The sequence below is a fragment of the Marmota flaviventris genome, chromosome 1, assembly GCF_047511675.1.
Source record: "Marmota flaviventris isolate mMarFla1 chromosome 1, mMarFla1.hap1, whole genome shotgun sequence".
NCBI classification, from domain to species: domain Eukaryota; kingdom Metazoa; phylum Chordata; class Mammalia; order Rodentia; family Sciuridae; genus Marmota; species Marmota flaviventris.
In genome coordinates, this window is record NC_092498.1 from 165,848,087 (window position 1) to 165,863,962 (window position 15,876).

At 40.3% G+C, this 15,876-nt stretch overlaps 1 protein-coding gene across 3 annotated transcripts in view; it reads left to right on the plus strand.

Moving 5' to 3' along the window:
• Window positions 1-15,876, plus strand: part of Cacna1d (calcium voltage-gated channel subunit alpha1 D) — a 312,883-nt gene that overhangs the window by 146,503 nt on the left and 150,504 nt on the right. For all 3 annotated transcript variants that reach the window (XM_027947780.3, XM_027947782.3, XM_027947777.3), the window contains exon 4: window positions 12,051-12,190. In XM_027947780.3, coding sequence (XP_027803581.2) covers window positions 12,051-12,190 — 140 coding nt within the window. The remainder of the gene's footprint in view (window positions 1-12,050; window positions 12,191-15,876) is intronic.

Here is a 15,876-nt window from a genome sequence, read left to right on the forward strand (position 1 = left end):
AACTACAACTAAAAAATAAAATTTAAAAAAGTTTTAAAAATCTTAAATATTCATAAAGATATGTCTTTACAGGATACCTCTTTGAAACAGTCTTATTTTCTGCTCTATTCTTTTTCATATAAATTTCTTTTTCTTTCCACTTTATTCTTCTGTCCTGAATATTTAGTTTCAGCTGATTTTAAAGTATAAGATGCTCAGTGATGCTAAAACATTTTTTAAAGTAAAAAAAAAAAATCTCAAATCAGATACCTAAGTATTTAATTAGAAAGTTTCCCCTAGTAAATGCTTCCAAGAACACCCAGTTCTACAAGTGTAGTCACTTGTAAAAAGCCTGTTGGGAAGTCTATGCTTTGAGGGTTACTGGTAGAGCCCTCTTCAGCCTCTGGGAGGTTCATCAAGTGACAGATGCATGTGAGGTTTGCCTGGTAAGACCAGGTCAGTGCAAATAACGCTGGCTTCTTAGATGCTCCCTGTCCAGCATGGGTCAGCTGGGACTTGGTCCTGTTGATTCATTTTCTCTTCAAGACCACAGTTGACTGGTGTCTGGTTTTTAAGCCTCCCAATGTCTCTTCATTAACTTTATAATAGTAAAACAATGGTGACTTATAGTCATGGAATTATAATCTTCTGAGTAAATATGTCAAACACTTCAATTACAGACTCTATGCTTTAAGTATTAAAAAAAAAAACTTTGATACATGAATTTACTTAGAAATGATCTATGTTCCTATGGTCTCAGCACATTCACAGGGAAAAGTGGTGTTCATGAATTAGGGTCTTTTATCCAAAAGGTTAGTTTTTGTGGTGAGATGAATATAGTCTGCTCTCCACTGACCCCCTGCCACACAGTTTCCTTCACAATACAGGGAGATCAGTAACATGAGACCTGAGGAGTTGGGCCTTTTTATCTCTTTACTGTTCTGTTCTGTCTATAACAGACTACAGACTTTTGCAGGACAGTCTGGGAAGGTGTTGGACAGGTGCTCTCTTATTGGAACCAATGCTCTCTTATTGAAGCCAAGAAAGGGCCTCCTCTGGAGAGAGGTGCACCCTTGCCAGGGTTTAGACTACAGGGTCAGCAGTGAGTTGAGTCATTGTCCTTTTACTAAGTGAATCTTTAGCAGTTACCCTGTGCTAGGCGTTGTGCTAGTCCTGGGCAGTGGCCAGGCAGAGGAGCATTGCATGAGCACAAAACTAACAGCCCGCATGCTTTGAGGCCATGGAAATTTGCCAAACCCAGATCCTGGCCTGTGTGTTTTATATGTATTACCTCACTCATACTTAGGAATAGAAACTCCCACATTTATTGTTATTTTTGATGAAGAAGCTGCAGGGAGGAGGCATAATGTCACCTGAGTCTATGCAGATAATAAGTGGCAGAGCTAGGACCTGAATCTAGGCTCTTTTGCCTCCACTGTCAAAGATCAAAATGCTAATTGGCATAGTGACTGCCTTGTGGTAGGAGCTCAGTAGCACTGCCCACCAGGATGGGTATGCTCACAGCTGCTCTGCCTGGCAGACGTGGCTCCATCACCAAGGGCCATGTTCAGGTTGCTAGGTTGAAGTTGACTAGATGGCCATACCTAACTTTCTGTGGTCCAGCAGCCAAAATCATCCAGCTGTGATTAAGGTGGAATAGGATAGAATAAACACAGGAGAGAGTTGGCAGGCCTGGGACCAGAGTGGACTATGGTTTCACTTCTAATTCAAACATCAGTGAATTTAACTGTACAGATTTAAAAAGCTTTTTTTTTTTTAAGGCTCTGTTAATGGAGAAAAGGAAGGATGTCAAATATATCTTGTCAAAGTGAAAAGGTTTACTTTTAAACTGCAATTTGGAAATATTTGTTCATTCCTTTCAACAAAGGAGGTAGATGTATTGCAGAGTTTGGTGATGTCACATAAAGTAACCACTTCTAGGATTTTTCTAAAATGTTAGGTGTTGGATAGCTGTTGTATGCCGAGCTCCAGAGATTTCAAGGGATATGGCAGACAATTTTGATCAGTCCCATGTAGGACACATAATCCTACTGTTACCCAGTCTGACCTACACTGTTGGGATGAGATGTAAAGGTCTTACATGGTTTAGAAAGAAAGTAGAACCATGCAACTTCAACTAGGGAAGGGTACCTCATATTCTGGCCCAGGTGTTAGCTCTTAGAGCTCTCTGATGGTATGACAGGGTTGCTGGCTCAGTACTTAGCAATATAGCCTTGAGATCATGGCTTTGTTTTCCCTTTGTGTGTGTGTGTGTGTGTGTGTGTGTGGTTGTCAAAGTGTTTATTGAGACTAAATGATCAGTTCTCTGCTTTGGTACCCCAAGAGGATTCTATAGCAATAGATAAAATGGTTCCTGTCCTCAGAGTAAGATGATCTATAAGTAATGCAAGGCAGCATGTCAGTAGATTGACTTCCTAGCTATACCAGAAGCTTCTGAAAACAGGGATAGTCCCTTGCCTTTCTTTGCTCTTTCATGTCCTCACACATAGTTGGTACTTGAGTGTTGTTGATACAATTTAATTTCATAATCAAATGCCAAAACATAACTTTTAACTCCGGGATAGCAAATAATATCTGCCCCACTCAATGGGTGATGCCTAACAGGAGCATCGTGGGACTCTGTCAGTGGAGAGGGGAGTGAAATGCTATGCTATCTAATGACTAGTGGGGTTGTCTGCTACAGGGAGTCGGGGTGGAGGAATGTGGCAGTCAGTGGTCCACTCTGCTTAGTATATCAGGCTTTCAAAAGAGGGAACAAACATTGCATGGGCAAAATAGAATTCTCTAGTCTTCCTTTAAATGTGGAGTAGGATTTAGATAAACTGAAGTGTTTCAAGTCTTGGAGGACAAGAGCAAGCACAAAGACCAGATGTTTCAATGGATATGACATATATGCAAGACATTAGATGGACTGGAGCTGGGGGATGTGGAGGAGAGAGGGGAATTGGGTAGGGCAGGGTGCCCCATCCCTGTTGGGGCTATGAGAGTAAGTAGTTTATTGATAGATGGAGTGTAGACAGGTCTTAAAGATCTGAGGGGTGCTTCTACTAATTTATTGCACTCCTGCATATGGAGTACTTCAAACATGCCTGGAGACCTGGTCTCTGATTTCTCTTGGCAGTGGGTACATTCCACAGTTGGCATGTTCAACTCCACTTCCTCTTTACCATCCACTTTACCTCTGAGGTTAAAATCGAAGATGCCCTCAGAGACCGGATGAGTATGAAGCAGTAAATTTGGAAAGCTGAATCTAGATGAATTTCCAGAGGCAGTGACTTGCAGGACTTATGGGGCCTAGGTATAGGGGACTTTCACTGAGCCTCTGGGTCAGAGGGAAGCATCAAAGAAGTCTGCTTTTGGGAAAATAGTAACTGCTGAATATTCCTTGTTGCTTTGAGCTTTTGGAGAAGCAGAATGATCCTCTAGGACTGTGCATTTAACTAGAACTCTTTTTTAAAAATTATTTATTTTTTAGTTGTAGTTGGAAACAATACCTTTATTTTATTTATTTATTTTTTATATGGTACTGAGGATCGAACCCAGGGCCTCTCACGTGCTAGGTGAGCACTCTAATACTAAGCCACAATCCCAGCCCCTAACTAGAACTCTTTAACTTGCAGTTGACCACAAACCCAACCTACACTAGTTTAATTTGTTTTTTATAACTGGAAAATGCAAGGATTAGGGAGTGAATATCTGACTTTAGGATCATCTTGATCCAGGTGCTCATACAATGGCATATCAGGGTCACATGCTTCTAAATTTCTATGTCTGACACACTCTCCCCTTTTTGGTTTGGCTTCCCTTGGTGTTGGCTCTTCATCTCAATGTCCCACTGGTAACTGCAGGCTTATAGTTTCTCAGGGTTTAATCCTGCCAATGACAGAATTTATCTAGTTGCTGAAGTGAAGTGCAAATCCCAGGATTAGCTCTAATTGGACCTGGCTGGTGTGGGTTGGGACATATGCCTATCCCTGAACCAGTAACCTGCCCTACATTCCAACTTCTGTAGCCTTTGAACTGAGAGCAGGAATGGAGTGGCTCCAGGAGTTGGGTGCTGTCACCCTGGGAATTTTGCTGGGTGATAAGGACCATAGTGACCCACCCCATCTCAGCTGACAGCTCTAGACTCAGCAGCAAAGCAGCAGCTGCCTTTGAGCGAAGAGACTACCCCCTGCCCCCAGGTGTGATGCTGCCCGCAGACCAGATGTCTCTGAGGCTACCCTGCTGGCTGCCTCCTGTTGGCTGAGCTGCTCTGGGCTCATTCTGGTCAGCATCCTGGGCAGGGTCTTGCTATCCTCAGTGGTCATGAGTGCACTGGGCTGTTGTGGTATATCAGGAGAAACCGCTTGAGAGTTCCAGATGCTTCTGTGGAATTCAGCACAGGGAGTTTACTCATGCTTCCCATGGACCAATCTTGTGTCCATCCTTGTTCAGAGCAAGCTTTGATGGTGAAGTGTGTTACAGCCGGCAGAGCTCTTCCTTCCCACCCTCTGGCCTTCCCTTCACTTGGTCAGATTTTCCCCATAACCTGGATGGTCCATCAAGAACGACTATTCCTGCTTTATAGGTGAGAGAACTGAGAATCGGGAGGGCTAAATGATTCAAACAGAATAACAGTGCAGCAGAGACCAGGGACACAAATGTCATGTAAAATTTGTACTCTTAAGCCAAAGATGAATACAAACAAATGCAAACCGACACTTCTAGCCAGTTTCTTCATGTAAATGTGGCATTAAACTACGCATTGGAGGCCTTCTGAGTAGATACTTAATTAATACCTGTAGGGGAGCAAATCACCTCTATTTACAGCCAAGCAGCTCTGAGCTGCGAGGCCTGCCTGCTGGTCACCCTCCTGTGGTTCACGCATCAGAGTTTTACTAGCGGTTGGATCAGCTTATTGTAACTGTGATTGCAGTCGTGTGGTTCCTTGAGGTCACCTCTTGAAGTGTATAGTACAGTGGGTGAGAGTGCGTCTCAGGAAGACCAGCCCAAGTGCCCATGTTGACCTCAGGTGAACCCAACTATTTGGAGAAACAGTAGCTGCTCTTGGTTCATGCTGCCCTGAGATGGCTCTTTCCAGGGGCCTCTGAACCCTCCCAGAACCTCCTTGTGAAGCCTGTGTGGGAGCTTTGCTCAGCAGGTCACAGCGAATTGTAGTTTTCCAACTGGAAGAGATGATCTGATTCTGTCTGCTCATTTTACACATGAGAAACAGAGGCCAGACCCCGTCAAAAGGCACCTGAGGCCCTTCATGGCCATCTGCCTGTTCAGCCTCATCCCACCCCTTCCCACGCACCCTTTGTGCTTCAGCTGCTGTAAGACACTTGTCACCCTGTGCTTGTGCTCCTCCCTCTGATTGGACTACCTTCACCCTGCTGTCCAGCAGGGCTGACCATGATTAGAGGACAGGGTGGCTGTTCTGGGATGGAAGTCTTCCTGGAACAAGGTAAAACCAAGAGGGCCCTGGCATTATGGAACTTACTAGCAGGAAGAGACATAATATTTAGTCAAAATCTCTTATTATGCTCATTTATTCATTTGTAAACTCTTAAGTATCTATTTTTGTGACAGGTCTTGGGAATACAATGTTGAATGAAATAGAAATTACCTCTGGCCTTATAGAAATGTACATTCATTGGGTGATACAGTTATTAAGGAGGTAATTTTTAAAAAATTATCAAAATTGACAAATTATACATATTTATAGTGTACAACATCATTTTGATATATGTATACATTATGGAATGGCTAAATTAAGCTAATTAACATATTATCCACATTCTTATTTTTTGTGGCAAGAACATTTAAAATCTACTCTTATCTGTTTTCGACTACATAATATTATTAACCATGGTCACCATGTCGTACAGTAGACCTCATGAACATACTCCTCCTGTTTAAAAGTTTGTATCTTGACCAGCTTCCCTCCAACCCTTCTCATCCCTCTGCCCCTAGTCCCTGTTACCAACATTCGACTTTCTGCCTCTTTGTGCTTAACATTTTTTAGATTCCACATATAAATGATATCATGAGTATTTGTCTTTCTGTCCTAGGCTTATTTCAAGTAGCATGATGTTGTAAATGATAGGATTTCCTTTTTTTAAAAAAAAATATTTTTAGTTGTAGATGGACACAATAACTTGTTTTTTTTTTTAATTTTTCATTTGTAGATGGACACAATACCTTTATTTTATTTATTTTTATGTGGTACTGAGGATTGAACCCAGTGCCTCACACATGCTAGGCAAATGCTCTACCACTGAGCCACAACCCCAGCCCCCAATAACATTTTTTTATGTGGTGCTGAGGATTGAACCCAGGGCCTCACACATATGGGGCACGTGCTCTAAGGCTGAACCCCAACCCCAGCCCAGGATTTCCTGGTTTTTTTTTTTAAAGCTAAAGAGTTTTAGTTTGGGGTGGATGGAGATATATGTATAATGAATGACATTATCCACCCATCTACTGAGGGACATTAGGTTCATTCTGTATATTGGCTGTTGTGAATAATGCTTTAGAGTAAACATAGGGTGCAGATGTCTCTTGAACACACTGATTTAATTTCCTTTGAATATTTCCCAGAAATGGAATTGCTGTATCATATGGTAGTTCTATTTTTAATTTTAAAGGAATCTCCATACTGTTCTGCATAATAACTGTAGTAATTTACATTTTCACCATCAGCATGCCCGGGTTCACTTTTCCCTCATCTTCGCCAACATCTGCCTCATCTTTTTGATGATAGCCACCTTTTCTTCTTCTTCTTCTTCTTCTTCTTCTTCTTCTTCTTCTTCTTCTTTTAAATAATAGCCATCTTAACAGGTATGAGGTGCTATCTCATTTAATGTGCATTTCCTTAATAATTAGTATTACAATTAGTATTTTCATATACCTATGAAAATAGGTATATTTGACTATTGTATGGTATCTTTTGAGAAATGTCTAAAGATTCCTTAGCTCATTTTTTTAAAATGTGTCATTTTCTTGCTGTTGAATTATTTGAGTTCCTTATATATTTTGGATATTAATCCCTTATCAGGCATATGGTTTGCAAATATTTTCTCCTGCTCCCTAAATTGTCCTTATTCTGTTGTTCACTTGCTGTGCATAAGCTTTTTCGTTTGATGTACTGCCTTTTGACTAGTTTTTGCTTTTGGGGTCATAGCCAAAGTCTTTGCCCAAACCAATGTCAAGAAGTTTTACCCTCTATTTTCTTCTAGTGTGTGTACAATTTCAAGTCTTAATTTTTAAATTCTGGTTTTAGTTGATTTTTGTATATGGTGTGAGATTAAAGGGTCTGATTTTATTTGCATGTGAATATCTAGTTCTATCAACATCATTAATTGAAGAGACTGTCCTTTCCCATTTTGTGTTCTTGGCATCTTTTGTCAAAGATGCTTTGACTGTAAATGTGTAGATTTATATCTGGGCTCTATATTAAAAAGGTAATCTTTAAAAAGTTAAATTTTCATTGTGAATTAGGGCTGTGAATTATAATAGGCTTTAACAGTATATGACAGCAGGCTCCAATTTTGTCTGGGAGGTCAGAAAAGGTTATGCTGAGGAAGTACCATTTAAGCTGAGCCCTGAAGGACAAATAGAGCTTAGGTTGATGGGAAAAGGGGGGCGGGAACACATTCTAGAAAGAGGGAACAGGATGTGGAATTGTTCCACTGTGGCCCAGGGCCACAGCATGAATCAGTGGCTAAGCTTTGACTAGCAGAAAACAAATATTATGGCAACAAGTCCTGTGTTCTTTTCTCTCAACTATGCTGTGCTTGTATCATAGACCTATGTATTCACTCCCTCTGAAGAGGGAAGTTTCCATATATAGGGGCAGATGTATATATAGACCAGGTAAGCAAAGCCTGGTGAGTAAAGGCATGGGAGTAGAAAAGTCCCGGGGATATGTAGGAGATGTCAGGTTGGCCTATGATGTGAAGGAATCTCCTAGAAGAGAAGTGAGAAAGTTGGAAGAGGAAGAGAGGGAAGGATGGAAGATTGAAGAACTTATCCCTGGCCTGCAGGTTGGAATGGAAAGGGAGGGCCAGGTAAAATGACATCAGTTTTTATCTCATCAGTTTGACCATTTATTCCAGACTTGCTCTAGAAAGCATTTATAGTGATTTAGAAAGATACATACCCTGTCTTTTGCTTTTTGATAGGTATATAAGGATCACAAAACCTCACATTTTTAAATTGTTATTATGTTTTTTTATACGTTTATTTTATTTATTTTTAACATGGTGCTAAGGATTGGACCCAGTGCCTCACACATGATAGGCAAGTGCTCCACCACTGAGCCACAACCCTGGCTCCAAAACCTCACATTTTTATAGTTCTCTTTTTAGATATAGTTTCTCCTGTTTTCTTCTCTACTTCCTAGTAGCACTTATGAGTGCCTTAAGTATGCCTGTTACAGTACTAAATGGTTGAGTTACAAAAACAGTAAGGGATGTTCCCTGACAATAGGGTAGTTCTGGATAGTAGGGGACTAGCAGGGTACAGAAGAGATGGGGGAGGGTAGTACTGGTGGAGTACAAGTCAGAAAAGCCTTCTCAAAGACTTGGGGCCATGTGGTAGATGAGCAAAGCAAAAAGGTGAATATCACCTGGCTGTGTCAAGCCTTTCTTGATCTTCTGACACAAATTGGAAGTTCTGTGAGACTAGGGATCCCATTTTGCTGAAGAGCAACCAGGTGCTCAGGGATGGATGGATGGGTGGATGGACAGACAGATGAACATTGATATTACACAGCTAGTTAAAAGATTTCTGATAAGAGGATATAACCAAGAAACAAAGATTCTGACGTCTCCTAATTCTTACCAGTTGAGTTTGTTTCTTAAGGTTCTGTGTAAGATAACTGTTTTTAGAAACTGTAAATTGTTTTAGAGACTATCCTATTGGTGAAATATCACTATTTAAAGAAGATAGACCAGGTTTCAGAATTAGAGTTAACCCTTTATTTCTTTGGCCAAGGTCTCATAGGGAATGTGGGTCCATATATAAGGTGGTCTCTGGTGGTGGTTTTCTAAAGGGAGAACTCTGCTAAACAGGACCTCCTGCCATGAGGAGAAACCTGGCATGTTGGGTGGCTGAGTGACACAGGCCTGTCTCTGCCTGACATATGGAGGGGAATTGGAGATCATGTAGTATTTCTGTTTAGCCTGGGAAGGGGAACTTTTAAAATGTAGCTCTGTCCAGGCCATATAGGAGGGACAGCCCACTGCATGTCTGGTCTGAAGGGTTCTTGCTCAGCTACTTCTTCCTTATCCTTACTGTTGCATCTTCCTGTGCTCACATCTGTCTTGGCCGAGTGACCTCAGTGTCTGCTCTGTACCGCATCTTGCCTCCTGTTTCCCCTGTGTGCAGTTAGAAACCTGAATCTCTTATTGGTTTCCTTTTCAAATTCACTTGACTTTCTTTTCTCAAATGACCAATCCTTTTGTAAAGCAAATAATTATCCCATTCCCTCTATTATTGTTTTGCATCTTTTTTTTTTTTAAGACTCTGCATTTGTTTAATGTAGAGCTACACTTATCTCATAGGAGTCCTTTTTAGTGTCAGGACTGAGGACCAGGATGACACTGGCTTCTGGGCAACCTGTTCTATGGGCTCTGATTGTTCAGTTATGGTAGAATTTCTGTAATAAAGAATCACTTTAAAGCAATGTTACATTTTTTAGAATCGATTCCATCAAGTAATTCACTAAGGATTTTGGAAAAGGAAGCCAAAGTCTTTAAAAAAAAAAAAAAGGGGTGGGGGTGGGGAAGAGGACAGGGAAGGGTATAAAAGAACCTTCACCAATTTAGTTATACTAATGGTCCTTGTATTGTGGTGGCAAAATTACTTATAAATAAAAGCCAAAGAGGAAAAACAAGCTGTGTTTGGTAGGTGGACTCTCTGTTCCCTTCCTTGTTTTTCTGCTCTGAAGTATAATGCTGTCTTGACGTAGGGATGTAACTGCTATGAATATTGATAGCAGCAAAAGCCTTTTTTTCCTGTCTGGCCTAGTAAATACAGCAGAAAGGATAAAAACGGAAGAGGAATTGTAAAAATCAGTGTGCTGTTTTTAGATTATCTCGTTCCCTTAGAATATTATGTCTCAAAAACATATTGACGATGTGCATTTGGTGGCCAGGGTCTGATTTGAGTATAGCAGGTTGTGTTTTCAGGGATTTTTTTTTTTTCCTGTGGTTTATATAACAGAATTCTTCCTTGAGCTTTCAGAGTTAACAGTTCCTGCCTTATACAAGCCTTCCTGTATCTGCCCCCCACCCCCACCAGTGGCAAAATGTGCCCTGCTTCTTCTCCGGATATCACAGCAGGGTGAATGTAGGATTGTGTGGTGTGCCTCCTGCTGTGATGGTATGCCAGGGATCAAAGGGAGCTCTGGAGGGCAGGTTTAGAAATGACAGGAACCATGATGCTCTGGGGCAAGGGAAGGAAGAACTGATAAACTGACTTTTACATGACCAGTGGAGAGTGGCAAATGGGGGTGCTGGCTAGGATGCACAGCCGTGTTTAGATGGTTCCCCTGGTGGCTAACAAGGAGATAATGGCAGCAAGGCATGGGGGAAGCTCCCCTTGGGACAGCCAGGGACAGGGGGCCAGTACTCTGGTCACAGACAGAGCCTGGGGTAGCTTAGGCAAGACTTAACATTTGAATGTAAAAGGGTACTGGGGCTTCTGCAAGCAAATATATATAAGGTCTGTTGGTATCATCCCAAAGTGAATATTTTAAGAGATTATTTTAAAAATAGTTTTCCTTCAGGAGCTTAAATTTTCTTTAAAAACCAAAAGTTTGCATTTATAAAAATGTCTACAACATACATGACATAGAAGAGCTCCCACTTTGTCAGTCACGAAAAGGAAGGGTAAGGGAGAAGTGGATGAGGACTTAGGCCTTAGCAGAGGGCTAAAAGTAGAGAATTGCTCTTTATCCAATACCTTTCTTGTGATTCCAGAGGTTCTGTGGGTGCAGGTTTGAAACCCTCACATTCCCCCACCAGACCAGACTTTTCAAGGATGAGGACGAGAGTGGAGAATTTTTCCTAATCCCGGCTTCTTGTTCAGGACAGAAGATGTGCTAAGTGATTTTTTCATTTAGTTATTAAGTAGCTTCTAGCCCAGGAATGCCTCTTGGTTATGCATATTCCTGTTAGTCCCTATTTTTATTGAAACCAGGGTCCCATGAAGAAAATATTTATTAAAAAAAAAAGGAGTTAAAAACGTTTAGAACTGATGATTGAGGTGTTTTCCTTAGCTGGTAGAATCATAATGGGTTGGAGTTGGAAGGTTTCCCATTTTGTAGTCCTCAAGCAGGTGGCACACTGAGGTGTTTGGCATTCTGAGAATGGCTGGTGGAAGAGAAGGATTTGGAAGTTGAGCCCAGGCTCCCTGGACAAGCACGTGATGGCGCCTCAGAAGTGTCAGCCACCGAGAGGAAGCTTGCCAGTAGTCGGGCAGTGTTTGCCATCTGAATTTACTCCATTTCAATCTGCCTATGAGGAAGTTATGTCCAGAGAAGGGGAGGGACCTGCCCAAGGTCACCTGGTTTTTCATTGATAAAGCTGACTCTAACTTAAAATTAGACATGAACTTAAGAGGAAATAAGGGTCAAAACAGGCACATCTTCATTCCTTCCAGAGGACATTCTGTTCAAGGTTGCTGTTGAAATCTTTGTTGCACCCTTGTGCTTTTCTGGACCTGATTTGGCAATCTCGGGAGGAAAACAGGCGTTTTGCAAATATGTGCAAATAACAAACATGCCCGTTATGTCCTAGGCAGACTCACTGCACATGCATTAGGGCAGGTGGCAAAATGCAATCATTCAGCCTGGAATGAAAAGTGTTTTACACTTAGTTGCTTATGAGAAATTCAGTGTTAAAATGCCTTCCTGGACCAGGTGCAGTGTAATTGTTTTCTTTCTCATAATAAAACTTGGGAGAAAAATGCTTATATCTTTGAGATATTGATTCTAATCACTGTTTGTTTGTCTCTCCCACCCCACATTTTTTTGTGTGTGTATGTGTTTCTTTTCACAGGAAAAAGTAGAATATGCCTTCCTGATTATTTTTACAGTCGAGACATTTTTGAAGATTATTGCATATGGATTATTGCTACATCCTAATGCTTATGTTAGGAATGGATGGAATTTACTGGATTTTGTTATAGTAATAGTAGGGTAAGTCCCTCTTACTTGGAGGAAATATTTATCTGGAAAATGGGAAAGGGGTGGGGCTGGGAGATGAAGAGAACACAGTCTTTTGAGGGAAGATGGTTACTCTTTTATGCCAATTATTGCACCAGGGCCTACCAGGAATGATACTGAGGCTGTCAGTACTGTTCTGTCAGTCTTTGAGCAGAGACTGGTTTGAAGGTTCATACTCCTACATTCAGTAACATGTTACAGAAGGGAGGCTGAGCTCCTGATATAAGATGGTTCACCTTACAAGCCTTGAACCTCCACAAATAAACCATCCTTGCTGTGGTCAGAGGAAATGAGTGGAGCTCTTAATGCTTAGCACCCTGCTAAAATTACATATACACCCCTTCATAGCAGAGGTACTCTGTTATTTAACATCCCTTGAGCAAAGCTATTATTTTTTTTTTCTGTTGACTTATGGGAGAAACTGTAACATCACAATCCCATTTTAAAAACAAAACTATTGTCTGAATAATGCCAGTTATCTGGCATAAAGGGAAATAAGTTAGAAGATGCAGAGAAGCAGGTGTTCTTTCAAATTCCTGTTTCAGGAAGAAGATGCCAATAGTTTTAGTTAGAATGTTAAAAAGTAGTGGCCTGTGTTTTCCTACTCCTTTCACACCTAGGAGAGAAATGAATCAGTTATCAAAGCAATGCTGGATCTTTGGACCAAATACCCACATAGGGAATAAGTTATATGCCTTCTCTGAGTCTTAGTTACCCTAGCTGCTGTATGGTTTTTCCTAAAATTGTGTCTGTAGAGAAAGATTTAAAAATAGGCTATTTTCATCTCCACAACTTTGATTAGCTGCCTTTTGCAATTGTGCAAGTGATTTTTCTTTTGGATTATCCTTTGATCATGAATCCACTGGCTTATCATTGGAGACTAATTCTACTGGATATTGGAAGAGAGAAATCAGTTTGGGGCCTGTCCTTTCAACCTAGAAAGTTACAGTGGGATCCATATGGAAGAAAGTTAGCTTTTGCAAAAACCACCAAAGCACATTAGCATCTAGGTCATCATTGCAAAGTTAGTGCATCAAAAATGAACATTTGGCAGATATATAGAAATGGTGCACTGTGTTGAAAAATGGCAAGCAGGAGCCTTGCACGTCTCTTGGTTCTGTAATTAACCCTGTTGTACCTCACCTGCCTCTGGACTTTATGTTCTGGTAGAGAATGGAGATGCTTACCTCCATTGCTTATACTATAATCACCTTGTCTTTCTGCCTAGAGACATTTTGTACATACTGGCACAGCCCAAGGACATGGAACAAAGCAAACATGGTGATCTCACCAAGTTTAGGAGTCAAGAGTTCAGGACGACTGAGTACCTCAAATTTGGGAAGGGAGGGAACTCGTCATAGAGGGCTTCATGAATATACCTTCAGGTCCTCTGGTGTTTGGGCAGAAGACTAAGCTACACTTATGTGGAGTATACTTCCAAGAGGCCAGGCAAAGAGCACTGTTAGGAAGAGGAGAAACTGGGGAGCTATAAAGTAAATAACAACCAGAGCTGACACGGGACTGAAAGGTGTTCCAGTTCTGACTAGTTGGAGTAAAAGGCCTCATTAAACACCCTGGATTTGCAGTGGGGACCTCAGTAAAACCATCAGTAGTTGTGCTAAAGCAGCTCTAGAGTGGGCATTGGCAAAAATGGGCCAAATCCTAGCCCATCTACTGCTGCTTGTTTTTATAAATAAAGTTTTAGTGTTACATAGCCATATTTATTTTTTACATCCTTGAGGTGAATAGTTTAGGTCCACAAGGGCTAAGTTATTTATTCTCTGGCCATTTATAGAAAAAGTTTGCCATCCTGTGCTCTAGTGTAAAGATTATCTGAAACCCTTGCCAACAGTGTTTGAAAAGAAGCCTGAAAAGGAGAAGACCCACTGTAAGAGTACTGTAACTGCTTTACAAAACAAAATTTAGCATTCTTCAGAGGAAAAAAAATGAGATCTAAATACTTGAAGTAATTCCCAAACGTCCAGCATCTAGTTAAATAAGACTGGACCCATGAAGAAATATGACTCATAATCAGGAGGAAATTCTGTCAATTGGAACAAACTCAGAAATGACAGAGATGATAGCATTAGCAAGAAAGTCATTACAATAGTTTGAAAACAGCTCTTTTAAATGTTTGTGACCTAAAAGAAATATATAACTATAATGAGGAAAGATGGGACAATGTAAGAACCAAATGGAATATTAAGAGCTGAAAAATACCTCTGAAACAACAAAAATTCTGAATTGCCTTAATAGCATATTAAGATACTATCAAAGAAAAAAGGGAACTTAGATATAGCAACTCAAAAATAATAATTAAGGGGAAAATGAACATCACCTTGGTGACATGTGGGGAGTTATCAGATGGTTTAACTGATATATTTTAGAATCTCAGAAGGAGAGGGTTTAGAGAAGACAGAAAAAAATATATTTGAAGGAATGGCTTCAAATTTTCCAAATATGATGAAAAATAAAAACTCAGAAATTAAACAAGCTCAAAATCAGCTGGGCAGACCAAACATGAAGAAAGCTACATCAAGGAACGTCATAACCGTAATCAATTTATTAAAAACCAAAGATGAAGAGAAAATCTTAAAATGGAGAAAAAGACATCACAGACTTTTTATCCGCTATGGAAGCCAAAGACGATAGACATCTTTAAAGTTCTGGGGGGAAATTAGTCAGACTATGGTTCTTATTCAGTAAAATATCTTCCAAGACTGAAGTCAAAATAAACAACTTTTAGACAAATCAAAGCTGAGAATTCATGACTGATAGACCTGCACCTCAAGAAATGTCAAAGTTCTTGAGACTAAAGGAAAATAACACCAGCTAGAAATGTGGATCTACACAAAACAAAGAATGCCCGAAAAGATAAATGGATGGGTACCTATAAAGGCTTCTTTTCTCATTTTAGAAGCTCTTTAGGAGAAAAAATGTAGAGTCTGTACCTTCTGTAGAAACAATATATAACAATTTCATAAAAGTCCGGAACAGAAAAATAATTGTTTTACACTCATCAAATGCTTATGCAGTAGGTGGAATGATAAAACACTTGAAGACAGAGCAGGATAAGTTAACATGTAGGTTTTAAACCCTAGAGACCAAATGGCAAATTATCCTCTGTAAATCAAATCTGGTTTAAGCTTGTCCTCTTGCCCCCAGTGATAAAGTAGCTTATTTGCTACCTCTTTGGCAAGTAAAGTTTTATTGCAACTCAACCACATGTCAATGGATATTTGTTGTTTAATGGCAAAGTTATTAGTTACACCAGAGACCTTATGGCCTGCAACTCCTAAAATATTTACTATCTGGCACTTTATGGGAAATTTTTTTCTTGGCACTTGCCCTAGAGAAACCACTAGAAAAATGATGAAGTTTAGTTAATAAACCCATAGTGGAGCCTAAGTGAAATGAGAAAAAAAAAAAAAAAAAAACTCAGTCCAGAAATGGCAGGGAAGAGGAGGAGGAACCAAGGACAGGACAAATGGAAAACAAATAGTGAGACAGTAGGTTTAAGCTCAGTGAAATCCTTATTGATATCCAGAGCTTATCGTACTGTGCATGTACAAAAACAAGACCCAACTCTTTGTTGTCTTCACACACACTAAATATAAAGACACAATTTGAAAGTAAAAGGACAGGAAAATGTACACCAT